The sequence below is a fragment of the Telopea speciosissima genome, chromosome 1 (genome assembly GCF_018873765.1).
Source record: "Telopea speciosissima isolate NSW1024214 ecotype Mountain lineage chromosome 1, Tspe_v1, whole genome shotgun sequence".
In the NCBI taxonomy this organism is placed as follows: Eukaryota; Viridiplantae; Streptophyta; class Magnoliopsida; order Proteales; family Proteaceae; genus Telopea; species Telopea speciosissima.
The window spans coordinates 19,759,731-19,782,409 of NC_057916.1; the positions used below are offsets into that span (position 1 = coordinate 19,759,731).

The 22,679-nt window shown below is 36.5% G+C and overlaps 1 protein-coding gene across 1 annotated transcript; it reads left to right on the forward strand.

Moving 5' to 3' along the window:
* The first annotated feature begins 12,134 nt into the window (after nucleotides 1-12,134).
* Nucleotides 12,135-15,320, forward strand: LOC122642616 (cyclic dof factor 2-like). Its single transcript, XM_043836151.1, has 2 exons — nucleotides 12,135-12,389; nucleotides 13,598-15,320. The coding sequence occupies exons 1-2, from the start codon at nucleotides 12,258-12,260 to the stop codon at nucleotides 14,990-14,992; spliced, it is 1,527 nt and encodes a 508-aa protein (XP_043692086.1). The 5' UTR covers nucleotides 12,135-12,257; the 3' UTR covers nucleotides 14,993-15,320.
* Nucleotides 15,321-22,679: the final 7,359 nt, after the last annotated feature.

Sequence of the window (22,679 nt, forward strand, 5' to 3'; positions counted from 1 at the left end):
GGTCCAAACCCGCCCTGAGCCTGAACAGGGCCTGGGTTGAGATACTCTAACCCTGAGGGCAGGTCAGGGTTGGGAATTTCCAGCCTTGAGTCAGAGCCGGGCCAAGTCAAGATTGATGTCTCGAACTGAGCTTGGCCTTGGCCCAGCCCAGCCCAACTATGTCGTCTTCTTCTTCTTCTTCTTCATGTTCTTTCTTCTTTCTTACTTTCTTTATTTATTTTTTCTTCTTCGTCTTCTTCTTCCCAGCTCAGCCAGCCCATGCATCTTCCTTCCCCCACCCCATGGTCAGGGCCAATCAAGGTCAACCCGGCCCGACCCGACCCGACCTGAGGCCGGGTAAGGGTTGAATTTTTCTGACCTTGAGTCAAGGCTGGACTTAGGCCCAGCTAAGGGGAGTCATGGTTACTAGAGAATATATATAATATTATTTAGATGAAAATGGAAAAGCTCCAAGCTCTGGCATACTTGACAACTTGAAGACAACTTGGGAAGCTAATAGGGGATTTACTAAAGTAGTAAAAGAACTTATCATAACAAGGGGGCAAATATGTCATGAACTAGGATTACCTAACTAACTAGGTACTAGTCCAAATGAACTATATTAATAAATTGAATCAGCTCAAATGAAACTGGGAAAGACCGGTTGCCCTGCTCGATCAATAAAGGAGTAATCTAGGTATTGTAAAATATCGAAGGAGAAGAGAAGTTTGCTTTTCTGGAAGAATCTATCACAAAAATTCTTGATGGGGGGAGTTTGAGTAATTATAAGGCAATTATCGGGGACTCAGAGAAATTTTCACTTGTTTTTACTACGTACAATGTTAATTTGACAACTTAACTTATACGTGCAGGGGTAGTCTTGCCAAAATAAAAAGTGCTAGAGATTTTATTCACATTCCAACGAAGTAACCATTGACCCATTTTATTCAGGGTTTGCCGGTGAGTTTTGACAATTGATGGTAAGAGGCTAATAACAAGCTGTGGGTTGTTCTTGAAACAAAGTTCCCTAAATTAAAAAACTAAATGCCAAATCAATTTCAATGCTATTTGTCTCTTAAATCAGTTCGAAGGTCATGTCTTCTTTGCTTTCACAAGTTATTTATGAATTCGTACAATCAATTGAACTATGTTTTTTTTTTTTTTTTTTTTTAAAGTACAATAATCGATCCCATGGTTCCTGCGCCTAGATATAGGATCGCATAAATTACCGTTCAGCCCCCCATGAACTAAAAAATCTCATTCAATCACATGCACATACTTTTATTGGCCCTCGTGTTAGTGCAGGAGCTACATGACTAGATAGCAATCTCTTGCCTAGGGAAAGGGTTTGCTGCCAAACTGCGTGACCATTGCACTAGTGTGGAGGCCAATAAGGGGGCACATAGCAGCATCCAACATGAGGGACATGGCGGTCATTTCGGCCTCTCTTGTGTATGGGCACAGGGTAGGGGTGTCAATGACCTGGGTTGGGCCAAGCTTAGCATACCCTCAACCTAGCCTGACCTTGGCAGGATTTTCCCAAGCCCGACCCGGTCTGGCCTGATCCTGATTGGCCATAAATATATTGACCGATTGAGTTGTGAAACTAACAAAACCCAATTATAACCCAGGCTATAAAAAAGAAAGGGGGCATTTTATGGAAAGAGACTTTTCAAAATTGAACCAAGAACACTTGGTCACAATGAAAGAACTTTGACCATTACACCAGGGGCAACTTTCTATAAATTGTTTAAATATATATTATATAATACTGAGTGAGCCATGGTTAAGGCCCTCAATTAGGCCCGACACGGTCCTATCAGGTCCAGAAAAAACACTAAACCCAACCCGGCCCAGCCCTGTTCGGGCTTAGGGTGGGTTTGGGCTGGCTGAGTTTTCTTGACACCCTTAGCACAGGATGATGCTGCCGAGCAAGGTTCTGTTCCCTTTTTATTTTCTTGTATTTTGATCCAAGCCAGTGAAATTTTATTTGACCTTGTTTTCCCTCCTAAGAACTTCACAAAATCATAATCTTTCTTATCATATCTTGCAGATACAAAAACCAACATCGCAAAAATATGTAGAGAGAGGGAAAAGGAAATTGAGCACGAAATATAGAAGGAGGAGAGAAGGAAATACAACAAGGAGAAATTGGGTTTCTTGAATTTCGTGAAGAATGAAAAGTTGAAATGAGAAATCCAGTTTGCTTTAGATTTTTAAGATAACAGTGACCTTGTGAATCCGGGCTAATCTTGTTTTCCTCGCTTGGCTCAAACTCTATTTTGGATTTGTAGTTTTTCAGTTGGATTCTTTAATCATTAATATATTTACAATGTAAGGGAGATAGGCAGCTTGTGCAAGGGGGGCAGGGTGGTCATTGCACTCATCCCCATGTGCCTGGGTGTAGCCTACGCTGCGGCACAGAAAACAGTGCCCCAAAAATTAAATATTAAGGGAATGGTGTAAACATCTATCTACAATAAAAATAAGCTAACAACCATCCTCATGGCAGACATGACGACAGATAAAAGAAAATTTTAAGAATTAAAATTTGGAAGGACAGCTAGGGTAAAACAAGTCCGGATCCTCTCCAATGACATTTAACCTCTAGAATCAATCTCCCATTATTCATGGAGTGTGGGGATCACCTCTTGGATGTGGGGACCACACCCCATAGATGGTGAGAGATCGACTCTAATGGTTAAATATCGTTGGAGAGGATCTGAATTCGGATTAAACATATGAACACAATACACATAAAAGAACATGTAACGATAATCATACACAGAAAAGATCATGTAACCATAATCCTAAATAGAAGATTATGTAACCTGTGTAATCTTTACTTTTTAATACAAAGTTCGTTTTCATCAAAAAGAATAATAATAAAAATTATGTAACCATAATCATAAACAAAAATGATAATGTAATCTTAATCAAAGGGTCAGTGGTTTTAACCTAACATTTGCACGCGCTTTATGATAGAAGCCATGCCTCGACTCTTATATGATTTGACATTTCAAAGCTTCTTGGGGTGGTCAATGTTATTTTTCCTCAACAGGTGGTCTCCTTCTAATGACAAAATAATGGTCTTCCTCTTCCAATCTGATAAGTACACCGATATTTAAAAAATAAAATATGAAAAAAATAAAGAAATAATAGAAGAGCGAAAGCTATGGAGAGCGAGAGAACAAAAAAATTAAGATAAGGGTTTGATTTTACGGATGAAATCGGATGTTTTAGAGAGATATTTAAGAATTCAACAGTCTATCTTCTTTTCAATGAAACCCTATTAATATTACAAATAGAAAGATTAGTTATCGAAACCACACATTCCCCATTTCTCATTATTCCTCCAAAGTCTCTCCGTACTTAGTATACTGTCTCTATTACACTAATAACTACTTAGAAATTGTATTTCTTATCCCTCAATTTATAATGACGTGTCATACAATTATACAAATTTGGGGTTTTTTTCATGTACCTTCTCTGAGATATCACGTAATTATAAAAACATTCTTCAGTTTTGAAAAATTCTACGTACCTCCTTAGGTTCTTACAAGTTAACACATGCCCTCCATTAGTTACATTAGTGTAGGACTAACAACGTTAAAAACTAAAGAGTGAATTAACAAAACTGCCCTCACCTTCCCCCTTCCCCAAAGCCTGCCACTCATCTTCTCCAAACTTACCCATCACTTTCCTTTCTTCTTCCATTTTTTAAACCTAATTTAATTTAAATCCTCAACCCAACGTGGCAGCTTTCCGCCTTTCCCTCAACATTTAACCAAAATATAATGAACTTGGAAACCTAGCAAAGTGAACCAAACTGTAATGCAAACCAGGAAACTATACTGTGAACAACGGAAATTCAATTAAAATTAAATCTTAATCCAACTATGAACTCAAATTAACTGTCAAAACATGAAAAATGATAGAAGAATCGAGTTGGGATTGTGCGATTGAAAAGAAAAAACGGTAACAAAAGCAAACCTGATCTGAAGACGATTACAATTCATTGAAGCGTTGAAGATGATCTGAAGCCGCTTGATTTTGGGCATCCTCAAAGTCAAAACTCAAAAGAACAAAGGTCAGAAAATAGAATTAGTGCAACCTTAGTACCCAAAACAGCTACACGCTTAGTTAATGATTTGAAGACGGATTTTGCCAGCCCCTATACTTAATTAATTCCTACTAAAAGCAAGATAAGGCTTGGTGGTCGGCGAAAGTTTATAGTGGCCCTCTCAATCACTCTAGCGAAGCCGTTGCTGCTAAGAAGATTTGGAATTGCAGGCGATACACTGTGGGAGGATCGAGAGAGAGCCCGGAAGTGATGTGCAGGTTTTGGGGAACGATTTGGGGAAGATGAGGGCATTTTTGTCAGTTCATCCTTTATTTTTAACGTTGTTAATTAATCCTATACTAATGGAATGAGGGCATGATGTGTTAACTTTTAAGAACCTAAGGGGGGTATGCAGAATTTTCCAAAATTGAAGGTGTTTTCATAATTACATGATAACCCAGGGGAGGTAAGTGGAAAAAAGACCTACAAATTTTTATACATGTAACATTTTCACAATTGTCTCATGAATATTTCTGCTTCAAATGCCTTGTCAAAACAATTCAGCTATCCAAAACTACTTTTATTAAAATAGAAATGAAGTAACGAATCCAACCTTAAGCCTTAGGTTTGGTATGTTTTATCTAGAACAATTGATGGTTTGGTTCAATAATCTAATTGGGTAGTCTATTAGGGTTTTATAATGGGGAAGGGAAGAATCTTCAAATGGGTGAAGTTTTCAAAGAAGTTGAGTCTTTCAAGAAAGTTGAAGAGTGTAGAATCTTCCGAATAGTGAAGTCTTCAAGAAAATAGAGGCTTCTAAGAGAATGAAAGATAGAAAATCTTTCAAAGAGAGTGGAGTCTTCCAACATATGGAAGAAGAATCTATAAAAAGGAGAGATGTATCTAAAGAGTAAGAGAGTGTGAAACTAGGATAAAAATCCTCTGTAGTGCCTTAATCTTGATGTGCCTTGTAGTTCGGGCTTGAGAGCACAATACGTGGAAGATGCTTCATACAACAATGCTAGCTGTATTGACCTAGTTTTTTTTTACTTTCTTTCTTTCTTCTCAATCTTGCACCATTGGATGAAACATTTTCCATGTGTCGAGTTCTCAAGCCCGAACTGCAAGGCAATGTATAGTAGAGGATTTTTAATCGTGAAACTAGGAGTGGTACGACACCAAGGTAGAGAAAGAAAGTGAGTGAGTGGCCAACTGAGAGAGAGAAAGAGTGAGGCGTACAAAGGACTTGAGTTTGGAAATCAAATTACAAAGATTGCATTCTATTCCTTCTCTTGTTTATAGTGAAAGAACGAATCACTCCGTAAATATAGGTGATATTGCCGAACCACATAAATCTCTCGTCTCTTATTTGTATGCCTGTTTTATTTCCTGTCCTCATTATTTTCGCACATCCAATTTTTACGTGTCATATCCAATTCTGTAAACATATATACTTTTGTATATTATACAAAATTTCTTGCCTAAACCATCTCTTACCTGGAGACTTATAAAATGGTTTCTGACTTTCTTCCTCATTCTAACCATAATAGTATATATACTTGCTTTTAGGGGCATTTCCCGGTGGGAATTTGAATCTTTTTGCTTCAGCCACTTTGAAATAAAAGGGAAATTAAAGCAAAGTCCCAAAAGGAAGCCCTAGTTTTTGCAAACTTGTCTTTGGATCTTGAATAGCCTAGCTAGTTTTTGTTAGCCACTTTTAAGGACCTTTTTTCCCCTTCATTAAAAGGAGGGGTGTGGAGCATCCGAGGTCCCACTTGAATCTTTTAAGATGAGGATGTAGTTTCTCTACTACACTTGGGTATTCTTTGATTGCTAAAACCCAAAGCACAAAAAACCAGAACTGGGATCCAAGGCCCGATATATGACACCTGTCAATTGGATATTATATGCTTATCTAAAGGTGTTTACACCTTCCCCTCTTATGTGGTCCTTTGAAGAAACATGAACATCGATCAAAAGCTAGGAAACCCTAGCTGGGGTGGAACAATCAATGGTGGTGCTATTGGACATCCAAGATTTTCTTTGACATGCGATTGGCCAATAGCCACACAACTCTTGACACTTGTCGAATGACTAGCGGTAGGTATGTCTTCAAATGGTGATGTTGTCTGAAGTCATTACCATGCCACTTGTCCATGTGTAACTAGTAGCTCTTAACCCATTTGATGAATATGACGATCTCCACACATAATCTTATTGATGGAATCTTGATCATACCATTTGGCTTCTCTTCATTATATTAGTACAGACAAAACAATTTTGCACAATATGAGACTTTAGAGATAAATTAGATTTACTAATAAGAACATGTATTTTCACATTCGAACACATGTGAGGAATCACTAAAAACAATCATAAATATAATATCATAAAGAAATGTAAAAGATTCCATTCGATAAAAAGTCATTTAATTAGAAGCCTTTCCTTGGTGGTCTACCATTTTCCAAACTAGGCTATTAAATAGTAAATCCTCAATGTGAATTAACCATATGTCAAATTTTAAGACTTTAGTCTGTCATTGTACCATTTTTTTTTTATTTTTTTTTATTTTTATGAATCTTTAACTGTCATTGTACTTTCAATTTTATATTGAAAATCTAAAAGACTTCAAAGTTTATTAACAACTCCATTTTCAATCAACTTTAAAGCTTTATATCTCCACATGAGAAATATGATTGAATTGAAATTTAATACATAATAATTGTGGATATCTATATAGAAAACTTCAAACCAACAGAGATGTCACTTTGGTATCATAAAATTCTAACTTGATGCTGAAGATACTTAAAATTTTCGGATAAGGAACAAGTCTATAAATATTAAATATTTAATAGGTTATTGTCATAGTAAGGCTAGCATTGGATTGATAATTATTTTTCCTCTTGGTGACTAAGGAATATTAAAGATATACCATAAACAAAAGATTGAAGAAAATTTTTCATTTACACTAAATGTGTAATGTTTATAACTTTAATGCTAAATTTTTAATTTTAAGTTAAAGTTTGTACATTCCAAAAAATTTATCAATCAATAGTTTTTGAGTTAAATGTTTAATGTTTATAATTGTAATGCTACAAAAACTTTGATTTTATCCTCCCAATGAGTTGATAAAATATTTAGTTTACTTACCATATTAGTAGATAGGTCCAGTTTCTATTCATCCATAGTGGAAAAAAAAAACCCCTCATTTCGAAATAAGAAACCTTTGATTAATATGAAGAAGAGAATTTTTGACCTCATACAATATATAAGAAGAAAAAACATAAGATTCAAGAATTTTGCCTTCATTTTTTAAAACCCAAAAAATCAATCTAGAATACTAAATGGGATTCTCAGCATCTCGGACCAAAATCATCCAAGTCTCACCATAGGACCATGTTACCAAACAACACCCAAAATGAGTAACATGATCCATACTTTTCCATGGAGTGTCACAGTCATTTGTAACACACACCGTGTCGGGTGCAGGGGCCGCGCATTGTACACCAGATAGCATTTTTTCGCTTAATAATAATATAAAAACTCTTTGAATATAAGCGTGTGGGCGAACTGCGAAGATAAAGTGTAACGAAGATAAAGTAAGGAAAGAGGTGGTGAGCTACCTATCCAAAAAAAAACAAAAAAGGAAAAAGAGGTGGTGAGCTGTCCAAAAGCCCTTTCTCAAAATATCTATCAAAATAGAGAAAAAGGGCAAAACGGGGAGATTAAAAACCCAAAAGGTCAGGCCTTTTACCGAAGAACAGAACACTTTTTGCAACAGCTTTTTCATTGATTCACATGGCCACGTCTTTGTATCTAGTGGAGATACTTATGTCGAGCTATGACACGTGTTAATATCTCAACGCCAGCCATTCAGCTACCACTAGGTCAGAGTCATCCCTTTCAAAGACCCATTCGGACAATTTCTGTTCCTTTTGTGCCACTGCCACATGCGTCGAACAACCACAGCCACCACCATGGTTGTTTCTTTCTTGGTGGGCCCCCACCTATACCTTTTTCCGGGAATATGATGATCATGCGATTTGTCTTCTCTAATCCTTTTTACACGTCGTCGACCACGACAAGGTGACTTAAAGTCATGGCCTGTTTGAATTATTCATTGCTAGAATGCCCCTACTCTCTCCCCAAATTTACAGGATAATGCCATTGATTTCCAACCGATAAGTTTCTCCTCCGGATAACCGTTGCAGCTCCGTCCGTCCGTCCGTCCGTCAGTCCGTCCTAGATCCGACATATTATGTTTGGTAGGCTTAAATTTTAATGGGATTTTCTTATTAATATCCCTCAAGAGTCAAATAAACAATAATTTTAATTTTTTTCTTTTATTATAATTACATTTTTTTTTTTTAATGAAGGTAATAGTGTCATTTCATATTTATACTTAAAAAAAATTACTCAAAGATTTGTTGTGCATGTATCTAACCTTGAGGCCAAAGGCTCAACATTTGATAGAAATTGAGATATGTCATTTGCAACATATATTTCAAAATCCTTTTATACCCTATCTTAAAAATCTTTTTAAGAATAATACAAGGAACAATTAAAAGAATATGTCGAATTTTAAATACACCAGTAAAGTTGTCATTCAGTCACTCACTCCCAATTTTAATAAGTTAATCTATGCATGATTATATAGAATTGTCATCATCTTAAGTGATATAAAAAAATAAAAGAAATTTACATATAAGACAAAAGATATCATGAGAACAATATTTTTAATTACTCAAAATATTTTCTATTATACGAGTTGATTTGCTGAGAAGACAAAGATCGTGATGGTTACAAGCTCTGTAATCAATCGTAGTTACATAAAAAAAAATCTAATTGTAATTTATTGATAAGTTTCATTGTTCCAATGGTTATGTTTTGTTTACAATCTAACCCCACCAAATGTCAAAACATAATATAAAAATATTATTAAAAATATAAATATATGAATAATGTTATATCATTGAAAATATAAGAAGGAAATTGGGTCATGCAAGACGGATCATTTGATCAAATCAAGTCTCTAGTTTGACACTTTAGTGTACTTTTTCTATTGAGCTTGCATTTTTCTTGCCTCTTGAATTGTTTTCTTTTATTGTAATTTATTTTTTGGCACTAATCTTGCTTTTATTTTGCTGATGTATGTTATTTTGAACAATACGATTAAAAGTACGAGAAAATGTTTTTTGTGTGTGTGTGTGTGGGGGGGGGGGGTGTGGGAAGCCCCGCCCAAACACAGTTGGGGGTGAAATGACCACCCCACCACTTATGAAAAGTGGAAACTTGCCCCCGAGATGCCATTGTATGCACTCTCATTGGTTGCCACGTGTGTGTGACCTCTTCGCTCCTCCTACAAATATATATGAATTTGCAATTTTCATTTATTTTTTGAACTTGCATCATAAGTAAAACATATCAATGAACAACAATCTCCACCCTGACCCGATCCATTGTAATAACAAAAAAAGAAAAAGAAAAAAAGAAAAAGACAAATTGACAAAGTGTTATTGCTTTTACCTAAATGGGAAACTCTTTTGCTTTTCAATATGGATATGAAAGATAATTTAAAAGGAAAAGACAAATTGAAAGAAGCAATTGACTCTCAACTTAAGCAATCTTGCTAAAAGACAAAATTAGTGACTCAATAATAAATTATATATTACTAATTCCTCAAATTCCAAGTTGACCACTCATTTTGTCTTTATTAAAGATTTGTTTTTTTGGTAATGTTTTTATGCAAGATTGCAAGTAGCAAGGTGCTTTTTATTTCTTATCATGCTTGAACATAAGAACTCCATGTGACAAATGTTGTAGATGATTTGATTAAAGAGACTAGCTTTGAAAGAAAAAAAAAATAAAGAAAAATTGAATTTAATCAATGCAAATAAACATTTTTCCTTTTTGGGTTACTAGTTGACGGAGAAATAACTGGATTTTTTACGATGGTGAGTAAAATTTAAAATTGTAAGAAATTATTAGTACCAACATTGTAGTTGTATCTTTCTTTGGTTGAAACACTCGATCCATTGGAATGTTACGAGTTAAGTGTAGCTCATTTGAAGATGTATTACTTTTCTATTTCTCTCTTTCAATAATGTGATAACACATCTATGAAGTGGTCTTGGAAATGAGTGTCAATTTCATTGATCAAGTTACCTACGTCTCTTGATTGGAGATAACCTACACTTGGACTCTTATGATGCATGATGATCAATACCAAGTGAAGAAATCAATTTTAATTTCTTGGTTATGACGCCATTCTAGGTCTATAAAGAATTTTTGTAAAGGAAAAATCTTATTGTAACCAAGGTTGGTTCCAATAAAATTACAATCTTATTTGTTTCTTTAGTTCATGAACTAATCCTTGAAAATTATTTCATGCAGTAACTCATAAACAAAAAAGTGAGCCCAAAACTTCAATGAAATGTATGTCTTATGAATAGAAGTACCAAGTTGGTACGAACTTGCTTACTTGGTCATTAGCAAGAGCAGCTCGTCATTTGAACTAATTAAGTATGGAAATATGGAACTTCGATACTGAAGGATTAAGTCTTCTTTCACCCAATTCATCAATGGTGATATAACGTTATGATTGAATTATGGATTCATCATTAATTCCTGAGTTCTATTGTTTATGATCCAAAATACCTTTCTTCAATCCAATCAAAAGTATGAGATGGATGAAACAATTCTCTCTTTACCATGGATGGAAAGAATTTATGTTTGATTCTAAAATAGATCACGCGGCGGAATTGAATGAAATCCAACTTTCCATATTAAATGAATTAAAACTTCAAAGATAAAAGGTTTTCCACATGAGCATTGTTAGATAGCTTTAATTAGTAATGCAGCTTTTTAGAGATCAAATTAACACATAGACTTCTCCAAGGCAAGGTTTGGAGGTGGAAGAAAAAAAAGAGAAAAAGGTTTATCAATCCATTCTAGAGTTCACAAATCCTATAAGGTTTTTTAGTATAAGTCCCAAAATACCCTCTTGTACCCTTTCATAGTCATCATTTTGCTCGAAACAAAACCTTGGCTGAAGAAAAACTCGGTCCAAGAAAAAAAATATTCCAAAAGTTTTCAAGTTGTTACAATAAGAAATTTTTAAGGATTCGAATCAGGGCCTTTTTGTCATTTCAAAGAACAAAGGAGTGTGTTCAGTAATTTCGCAGAAGCTTAAATTTTATTGCAATAAAGGTAGCCCAATTGCCCAAGGCCAGCCAGATGCGTGCACCAATAAAGCGAGAGGACCTTGTAGACGTAGTGAAGGAGTTTTTCGTCATTTAAGAGGGTATTATAGTAATCACGATACTCAATAAAAACCCAAAGAGCCGTAAGATTTCAAACACGTGGTGAGTAGTCGAACAGCAAAATGAGTCAGCATATTATGGACCATCATCTCATTTGATACTTACACGTGGACGATGGAAGAGAGTTACCTCTGAAACTAGAAAAAATCTAGATTCTAAACGAGCCGTCTAGATTGAGATGTGACAAGAACAAAAGATTTTCCCACCAAAGAAGGGAAAAAAGAAACAGCAGAAAAGAGAGGGCATTCCCTGTCCTTGTACTCCTTATCCAAAAAAAGAGAGCTTTATAAAGGGGAGTGAAAAAGTGAAAACTTTCTCTCTCTCTCTTTACGTCTACGGAACGTCGAAACTACTAAAAAATAAAAGTGATAAAGAAAAAGAGTCTCTTTTTTGCTACTTTTCAGAGGCTGACGTCATCCACTGGATCTACAGCCACGAGAATTCGTGGCTGAGAATTGTCACATTGCTGACTAGGAAGCCAGCTGGCATAATATACAACCGACGTTTTTTCCAGTAAAAAATCACATAAAAAAGATAAGATTATATAATATATATATATATTATAAAAGAGAGAGAACAGAGGAAAAGAAAAAGGGAAAGGAGATAGGAGGATTTTAAAATAAAAAAGAACCCCCTTCATCGCAGTATCGCACGCTCCCTTCGTCACGTTCTTCGTGCTTTTAAGAGTTCTTATTTTCTTGTTCCAAGGGTTTTTTTTTTTCTCTGGGTTTTGCTCTTCGAACCAAAGTCGCTCTGCCCTCCTGTTTTCTCTCTCTCTCTGATCTGTGTTTTTAGTTTGGTTTGGTTTGATTTGTTGCGAAGGACATGCGTATCGATCTCCTTGGGTTTTGGACGAAGTCGAAGTCTCGAACAGAAATCGAAGGGACTAGAAAATGTTAGAAGTCAAAGATCCTGCTATTAAGCTCTTTGGGAAGACTATCCCGTTGCCGGAGAATCAGATTCCGACTGATCCAGTGGAGAAATCCGATCCGGAGTGTCAGGTTCCGGTTGAATCAGAGGAAACGGTATGATATATGCATATATCAATTCATCTTTTACTGCACTACCTGTGATTGTTGTTCTAATAGGCCGCTGTTAGATTCTTTACTTTCCTGTTTCTCTGCTGCTACTTTTTTTGGATTAGGGACTTGTGGTGGGTGAATATTCTGAAACTGGTAGTGAAATACACAAATTTTGTTTTATAGTTTTAATTTGTGTAAATATTACTCTGCTTTTGATTTCTTTTTAAATTTGTGTTCTGCGATTCTTCCTTCTTATTTTTTTGGGTTTCTGGGTTCTTGAATTCTCCCCACTATAATTTGAAGTTTCTGTTTGATTTTTTTTCTTCCTTTTCTCATGGCGTGTTTCAATGTTTGGTTTTGATGGGTTTATGGATGTGCTGTAATATAACCTGCACTATAAGGTAAATATATTCTATTAGAATTAGGTTAAGGGCTTGTCTTGATTCGTATTGTTTGGTTTTTCATTTTGATGTGGAAAAGAAACCTAATATTTGTTCATGCTGTTTTAAATATTTCTAGAGGATATTGAATTGTTAGATTTATTAAACTTTAGGGGGAAGCAGACAGTAGTACCAAATAGGTTATGTTTTTGTTATGGGACTTCCATGTGCCCTAGTTAACAGCGTATGCAAATTGGGTACTGGGTACATACTATTTACATGCAGTTATATCGTCTTTTCTGCTGAGTGGAGATTTTTTAAGCTAGTATGCCTGGTTTGTGAATTCATCTGCAGTTTTGTCCACTGATGCTGGATTCTTACCTATGGAAGTTTAGAATCTATCCTTCTTGAAACTGTTAATTTATTTTTCTTTCAGCTTCTACCTAAATATAATTATTTTATTTGTGATTTATTTTCAGGCAATCAATAGGGAGTTTATTCTGTTTGATTGAGCTGAGTTGGAATTGAGTTCCTTAATTAGGTCTTGGTATAAATTTTTGTTATTTGTGTGGCTAAGAGTCCATTTTGAGATACAATTAAGGATCCTAAATTCTTAAATTTGATGGAATTTATATGCTTGTTTGGAAAGTTGATTAGGATAAACCTTTTCCTGTTTTGGAAGTAACAATTAGTTGAAACACTGATTCTTCTTTATTTTATGGTTGAATGGTTACACCTCATGCCAAACTTTACCCAGAATTCTAGATGCTAATGATTTCTTATTCATTCATAAATTACTGTGTACTCAAATGGATTTAATTTTCATTTCAGGGTGTATGCAGAGAAACAAAAAAGACAGAGGATGAGGGCAGTCCAACAGGAGAGTCTAGAAATCAAGATAGGTCTTCTGGCGATGATTGTAGGGAAGGCAAGCACCAAACTCCCACTGAAGAGGAGGAGAAAGCAACAATAGATTCTAAGCAAGATGAAGACCAGGCTGATACTGATGTGGCCACCCAAGAGAAGATTCTCAAGAAGCCTGACAAGCTCCTCCCATGTCCTCGGTGCAACAGCTTGGACACAAAGTTCTGCTACTTCAATAATTATAATGTTAACCAACCTAGGCACTTCTGCAAGAACTGCCAGAGATATTGGACTGCTGGGGGAACAATGAGAAATGTTCCTGTTGGCGCGGGACGGCGCAAGAATAAGAACTCAGCCTTGCAGTATCGTCACATGATGATGTCCTCTGATGCAATGTCAAGCACAAGGATCGACCACCCTGATTCAGCAAATCACCAAGTTGCTTCCTGTGGGGGCCTGCCCACCCCATCAAAACCTTTGAAGGGAAATGGGACAGTCCTAAAGTTTGGTCCTGATGCACCTTTATGCGAGTCTATGGCATCTGTGCTTAATATCAGAGAACAAAAGAGGAAAGTTGAGCAGGGAATTGTGGCTTGTGCAGAAAATGGAGAACAGCCTTCATGTGTCTCTTCAATGGCGGTCTCAGCGTGCCAAGAAAATGTAAATCCTGAAAATGTGGCACAGATTCTGCAAAACGATACACCAGAATGTTGTAATGGGCCTACTCCTATGCATCCTCTGCAGTGTTACCCTGGTCCACCTTGGGCTTACCCATGGAGCCATGGTTGGAATAATGTAGCTGCGATGGCAGCAGGCCGGTGCTCATCTGAGTTGGTTTATGGACAGGATAGCAGTAACCCAAGTTCGGTTCAATGGGCCTCTGCACCTATGGTGGCTGCTCCCACCTTTTGCACACCAAGCATCCCCTTCCCATATATGCATGCTTCCTATTGGGGTTGTATGCCTAATTGGCCTGCAAGTGCATGGAATGCACCATGGCTTGGGTCTAATGGTAGCCTTTCATCATCGTCCTCCACTAGCAACAGTGGCTGTTCTGGGAATGGTTCACCAACCTTAGGGAAGCATTCTAGAGATGCAAGTGTACAGGGGGAGGAGAAGCTAGAGAAGTGTCTTTGGGTTCCTAAGACACTGAGAATTGATGACCCTGATGAAGCTGCAAAGAGTTCTATTTGGGCTACTTTGGGTATTAAGCTGGATCAGAATGAACCAAGAACAAAAGGCGGCATTTTCAAAGCTTTCCAGCCCAAAATGGAAGACCAAGTTGCATCAGATGCAGCACAGGTGTTACAAGCGAACCCTGCAGCTTTGTCTCGCTCTCAGACATTTCAAGAGGGCACATAACTGGTCTGTGCGTTGAGTTTTTTTTTTTTTGGTAGAGCTTATATCCATGGTTGACTCATGCATACTGGTTGAGCATTTGTTGTATAGAGCACAAGGTAGCCGCTTTTTGCAGGTGCTGTCTTTCATGGCAGTGATTTATATTTGTACTTGGTTTGGATGATCAAGCCACCAGAATCCACAAGGTTGGTGACACCATCTAAAATGTTTGAGACTCTATGCTGTAAATAGTAGGGGATAATTAGTGGTGAGTTTTTTATAGTGGGGTCTGATACTTTGCCCAGACTTATAGATTCCAGAATTAGTCTCATGCATATGTATTGGCTTTGAACTGGTGAGAGAAAGAGGGATGCGATTGCAAGTCCCCTCCTCCATCAGTTGCTTCTTTTTTCATCCAACGCTTTCACCATCAGTGAGGTCTTGTTCATGGCTTATGAGGAGCGCCGCAGCTTTGGAAGCGATGTTCTGAATTTCTTAACCCAACTCCATGTGAGATCGAGATACTGAATTATCTTCTATGTGTAGGCTGTAGCTTTGAAGAACATCTCTTCTGAATTCTGTAAGAGTATAAATCTGTATTGCAATTGCTTTAGCATGCTTATAATTTGCTTTTGGAGATCTGTTACTTGGAGTACTAATTCCAGTGTTGATTTTTTGTTGGTTTCAGTACATGCTTTTTGGACTTGAAAAGCCAAATACTTGAAGCATATATTGTTGTTGTTGTAATCGCCTTGTAGTTTTAATCATTAAGCCACCACTAATGGTTTTGGAGTATTACAATTGCGCTTCAGGGTTGTCGCACCCTCGTAACCTTTCATTACCGTCTTCCAGGTTCTACTATAGTTCAGTTGGTAGCGAACATAGAAATTAGAAAAGAAAAAGTCCTCTCTTATGGATAGGGGGTATTGGATGTGTTTATGCCTTTCTGGTAAACTCTGTAAGTTAATATACTGCTACCTCTGGCCGAGTTTTATTTGCCAAATATTTATCCTGTGGATTAGACACTTCAAAGGAGGGCAGGAGGTTGGTCCATTGTGACGAAGTGTTCATGGGGTTCGAGTCTGGAAACGGTCTCATTGCGAAAGCAAGGGCAAGGGTTAAGACTGCGGACATTGTGACACAAAGAAAGACACTCCAAAGCATTATAAAAAAACAAAAAACTTACTTGTACCTCTTAAGATATTACCGTAGTCTTCTCTTTGTGACTGTCTTTTTTGTTTTGTTTTTTGGGTAAGGTCTTTGTGCAATTGTGCCTAGTTCAAAAAGGCCCAATTGAGGCAAGAGTCAGTTACACTCCTAAAAGGAACCCATCTAAAGTTGTAGATGTACTTCCTGAAAATCTGAAATAATGGCTTTATCTTTAAGCTGATCAAAAAGTGTACACATTTTTTTTGTTTTGGTAAAGATCAAGAAGTGTATGCTTATAATACATGCCTTTTGGAATCTCAATCAATTATGAACCCCAATGACTGCACCATTTCTTACATTTTTTCTAGCTGGTCATGTATCCTAAAAAAAGGTATATGCCGGTCAGATCTCTTAGATGGTTTCCAGAACAGGTAATCTAACCAAAAATCAGCTTGGTCAAATGATCCCAACCATGAATTTCTTGGTATTTAATTAAGCAGAGAAAGTTTCTCCACACGATCCTTTAGGAAAGAATCTCCTTAACGGACACATTTAAGTAGGGGTGTCAAAACCTAATCTGAAATGGTAAAACCGACTGGAACCGAGTAAAAAAACTCGGATCAAATCAAATTGATCTTTATTGGACTGGTTTTGGATTGGGTATGATGGGACTGATTGAAAACTAGATCACACTGAACCAATTGATATTCAGACTTAAAACCGAACTCAATGAAATTGAGAAGAAAAAAAATTCATTGAGTACAAAATTATGAATTATGAATAGGTGAATTAATTATCCATTGATTTCAATATTAGTAAGAAGATTTATAGTTGTAAGGAGAACTGCTACAAATTAATGAGTGAGGTTATAAATAGGGAAATTGATTCCAATGATTTTCTTGTTTATTATACTAAATTAGTTAGATAGTTTAACGAATGATTTGATAGTAGGGTTCATTTTGTGATTTGAATATTAGTTATCTTCTCACTGATAAGTATTTATTGGTTTCAATAATAGTTATGTTTCCCTTAGAATGATTAACAATGATTTCGCTACAAATTGTATTTATTCATTGATTTCAATATTAGTTATGACCATCTTACAGTTTATCCCTTTTTGTTCGGATTATAATATGAACACATCATATCAATTTCTTTTTCCTGATTGTTTGCTTGTTTGACTTGGAGAAGAAGATTTAAAGCGTACGAAAAACGAACTTTGTTCGAAAGTAGAGACATAGGGTAGGATGAAATTACCACCATGCTCCCCATAAAAGTCCAAAATCTCACCTCTGTTGATGCGTTAGCGTGCATTCCCATTGGCTCCTATGCTGGTGCAAGGGCCTCGCTCTCGAATAGAAAACTATTCCTCAAAGTGTTTTTACCGAATCTTTACTCATTAGAAGTTATATATGTAAGATTTCTTTGTGGTTCAAGCCCAAAAGCAAAGAATCTAAATCTGTACAAACCCAATATTGAAATTCAAAATAAATCTGAATCTTGAACTTTTTTAATGGTTTGATTTTTTGTCTCACTCATTCCCAGTCCAAAACTGAGGACATCCCTACACTTAAGTTCCTTCTGGTAATAATTGTGCTATGCTAGAGTGATCCTAAGCTGGAAGTGCAATTTCCTGATCTTGATCCGTGAGAGTGATATATGGGAGCATTATCAAAAAAAAGAAAACAGAGAATGATATATGGGAGTAGAGCATCATTAAGTTTTAGGGCACAAGAAGTGATCTTGGCATTTAAAAAAGGGTAAATTACACTAAAGATATCTAACGATTGGAGAAATTACACTTGAGGAACCTCACGTTTCATATATATTATGTTTTGGATACATTATGTTTCATAAATCTTATGTTTGAGATATTTATTTCATCTTTCTAATTTTACCCATACATATTAACTTTGGTGGGGGAGGGAGAGTGGGGGCTACATGAAAAGTGAATTATTTTTTAATTCAAGAAAACGCGAATAGTGTCATCCTGTTGGATTTTCATCAGCAATGGATGAGCAGAGCCTGTAATCAAATGGCTGAAGGACCTTTATCTGCTCTATTTTTTAAAGTTCCTCTAATGGAGGGTGGAAATGACCATCCTATCCTTATCCGAACACAGTGCCTTGGTAGAGGGTCCAGTCCCCCTCTATTAAAGGAACTTGAAAAATTATAGAGGACAGGAAATGGAACGGAAAAAAATACTGTCAATTATGGGATTAAACAAATGAGGCACTGATTGCGTGAAAAAAAAAAAAAAAAAAAAAAAGCATATGAGGCACTGATGGAAAGAACTTCTACCATGGGATGTGGCGCGTTACCCACCACCTGCGACTGTTGCGGTTGATCGATCGTCATCACAAATTTGCTTATGGCAGCTTCGTCAGCCACTGGCTGCTGCTCCTCTTTGGTGGCGGATTCCTCAACTCTGGCGCTGGCAATGGGTTGGTGATCATGTTGATGCTGAGATTGAGGAGGAGGAGCAGCTGCAGCAGCACAGGCTGCAAAGTCCAAAATACCATTGAAAAGGTTGACCGGATCAACGGTGGGTCAAACAATCTTAAAATCAGTCCAAAATTTGGGATTAAGTGATTTTATTGTTAAAAGCCTTGTTGTATTAAAAAATATTTGAAAATGAGTTTTTTTTCCCATTATTTTATAGAATATTTATTTTTAACCCATGTGAGATCCACTTTTAAATAATTTAAAATTTTTTTTAATCTAAATATAGTATTTTATTTTTACACCATTAAATATTACTCAGAATTTTGCAACGCATTATGAATCACTGGATTGGATTTACGGTTTGAATGTAATAAATTTTAAATCACTCGATGACATTATCAACAATTTTCTTAAGTTTTTGAACTTCGGTCCATATTTCATTGATGCCGCTATTCATGATTGATGAATTGGGCACAAATTGGTCCACTTTTGGTATATCATAAGGAGAACAAAGAATGTTCCGGGTTAGGCTAGATTTGGATATGGCTAAGATGGACTTGGAAGTGGAGCTAGAAATGATGAAGTGACAGGTTTTTCCTACAATTGGAAAATCGGGTCCTCTCCTACGAGCCCAGCGCCGAGGGAGTGTCCAGTAAGGCATCAAACGACACTGGGTTGCTGGGCCACGGGCCCAATACCACCTATATCATTTCAATGTGATAGTCAAGTTGCTATAGCAATATTTGAAAATCGAAGCATACAATGAAAAGAGAAGATACATACGCCTAAGATATAACCCTGTGAGGCAGTATATTATAAGTGAAGGGGTTATAGTATAGATTTTGTAAGGCTATAAACAAAATTGACTAATATCTTCACGAAGTCTCAAACTACTAAGATTATATATGATTCATCTAAAGGAATAAGCTTAAAGCCCGTGACATAAGTCATGTGATGAACACCATACCTCTGTGATAGGATCACTTGAATTAGACTCAAGGGGGGGGGGGATAAGATTGAAGTCATTAGATGACTTGTGTCGTACTACTATGTGTTGCTCATTGTGGTTAGATGGTAAAGTAGTATTTACCACAATGACAAAAGGATGAGTCATAGTACTTTTAATCAACCAGAGCTTATAAAATGTGGGGGGTATGTTAAATGTGGTACTTGACCTAAGTGGATATAGGAAGTGATGCCGCTTACGATGAGAATTTCATGGGTGAGTTTTCTAAATATCCATGACACTGAGATGGGGACAAGGACATAAATGTCCAAATAATCGAAAGGGATGCTCGAAGGTTGAATGGTAGGATATGACTAATAGGTCAATTGGCTACATATATGAGAAAAGGTTCAAGAAGCCTGATTATACCCGTACTCTATAGCTTGGCTTGTTGGATCTAATGTAGATTTAAGTTCATTAGAAATCTATAATGATGTGTCATATCTTTTTTTATGTTTTTTTTTGCTAAATAATGATGTATCATATCATTCTAATATGTTCAAAACTTTTAATGTTTTTGTCTTTTTATCTCCCACATAAGTGTTTTGCTTTTGGGAACTTTAATCCCACATCACTTGAGAATTAATAGGAAGAGAGATTTATTAATAGAGCTGACTTGGGAGTTGCCTTGATCAAGGATAAGCTCCGAGAGAGTTGTTTGAAGTGATATTACTGGTATGGTCATGTTCAAAAGTGGCCTAGCGATGTCCCAGTAAAGAGGAGTGATATGATCCCGATTAAAGGAACTAAAAGGGCTAGGGGCAGACCTAAAATGACACAAGGAGAAGTTATAAGGAAGGACATGCATAGTCTAGGTCTTGTTCCAAGTATGACCTTGGACAGAGCCTATTGGAGGGTAAAGATTCATGTAACAAACCTCATTTAGCTGCGATTCTCATGAGTTGTAGGGTTGTGCCTCTTTCCACTTACTTCCATTTTTCATTTGTCATATTCCATTTTTCATTTCTCATCTTATTTCACATCCCTCTTTTCTCATCTCTTTATTTCCCCTTTTTTGTTTAGACCTTAGTTTTCCCTATCTTGTTTGGTTTGAATCCATTTAGTCGACCCCATTAAGTTCAGATAAGGCTGAGTTTGTTGTTGTTAGAGTTTTATTAATGGAGGTGGTTTTATGAGATTGTAACCCTTGGAGAATTTGTACTCTCTTCTCTCAAGTGTCTAGATTGCTTTTCACACATGCATGCTGAGCCAGACCAAACTGAACCAAAGCAGAGAGCGAGACGTGGGTTTGGATGTGTTATATGGACATGTGCCTTTCTTTTTCAATAACCTATTTTTTGTCACATGGGCTTGGGCTTATTTTTAAACAGTAAAATATATAGGTACTGCACACACACACATACACACACACACTCTCTCTCGGAAAATCTCTCGGAAAAGGATTCTATCCAGTCATGCAGGAGGTGGAGAAATGACAACAAAAAAAAAAAGGGTGGGATAATCATTTCACAGGTGGGGTGGCCTACACAGGGGCCTAGTGAGCACGTGCTAATGTACTAATCAGACCTACACGAGGGCTCTTTCATCTTGTAGAGCAGTTCACCCAACCCAGTTTGTACTATATTACGGAGAATTAAGGTGTACGTAGAGGAGAATGAAAAGTGGCACGACTTAGCCTCCTCACCGATTTCTCTGAACCTATTCAAATGTTGTGATGATGGAGAAGAGCGGAACAGAGTTGTGAAATGCTTCTACAGTTTACATCTTACAGAAATATTGAATAGAACAGTGGTATTGCTGCTGTCCTTATTATAATAAGTGAATCCATCCCTCCATGAGAAAGGGAGAATTGGAAAAGAAGGAGAATGCATTCATTAGAAAAGAAAGTGGTTTTTGAAAAAACCTGATCGAGGGCCACAGTGATATGATATTTCGAAGTTGTTATGATGAGGTCGATATCTTACTCCATATTCTATTCTATGGTATCAACACTACTCCCATCCCACAAGTAGACATAAGAATGAATATAAAGAAACTAACAACTTTTTAGAATCCTAAAAAGCCTGCCATCCGCCAGCATGTGAGATTCCTTTCCCTTTCACTGCCAGCCAGCCATTTCTTTTCCATTCATGGCTATAATCCAAAACCCTAGATAACGTTGTACATTACTTACTTGCTAAGTAGTACTACATATTAACAACAAATTAAGTGGCTACCCACCAACCTCTATCAGATAAAAACAGAGAATATATATATAATTAATTAATTAATTAATTCTTGGATACACCAACCGACTAACATTTTTGGTGGGGCCACAATGGCACATGCATGTAATGAACACTTGGAATTCCTAAAAGTGCTCGACCTTTAACAGCTAGCTGTTCCATAGAACACTATCATACCACACCATGCGCGCGCTTTCTGTATTCTACTCTCTCTCTCTCTCTCTCTCTCTTTCTCTACTCAATAATAAGAATACTGTTAGCTTCTTCCCCCTCACTTAGGGAAGTTTCTTTTCTTTTCTCTTCTCTTCTCTTTGGTTTTGAATTCATGAGAGAATAGAGAAATTCAAATCTGGTTTTTGGAAATTAGGAAAGAAAAGAGAAAAGAGGTAGATGATGATGATGATGATGATGAATATATATAGAAATGAAAAGTGCGTAAACATGTGGTAGACAAAAGTATGGTTAGTTTATTAACAAGAGATTAATGGGCCGTACATTATGAAGGATCTGATGGATTCTATAAATATGAGCTGGGTACTTTTGTTCCCATTACTACTACTACTACTACTACTACTACTACTACTAGCTATTACTACCTTTTGTTTAGTTCAGATATCTAGAATTCCGTTGTTATATATATGTTTAATAATTTTTGTAAGGAAGAAGACCTAGCTCAGCTCAACAAGACAACAACCCCTGGTAGTACTAGATTGGATGCAGAACTCAGAATGTGACTTAATTATAAAGGTGTTTAAAGCATTAAGCACAAGATGATTCACTGTCTTTATATATGCACTTTACCGTGTTAGATAAATTTTAGAATATGGAAGAAATTTTTTTTCTTCCACTTAAACCTATGTTTGGCTAGTTCTCACTCTAAAGTTCATATGGTTGTGCTCATGTTCTTGAATTGATTTTGGTTTCA

Coding starts and splice junctions, on each gene's coding strand:
- LOC122642616 (XM_043836151.1), top strand. CDS start 12,258: ATGTTAGAAGTCAAAGATCCTGCTATTAAGCTCTTTGGGAAGACTATC. Junction 12,390..13,597: donor CGGTTGAATCAGAGGAAACG/GTATGATATATG, acceptor TTTTCATTTCAG/GGTGTATGCAGAGAAACAAA.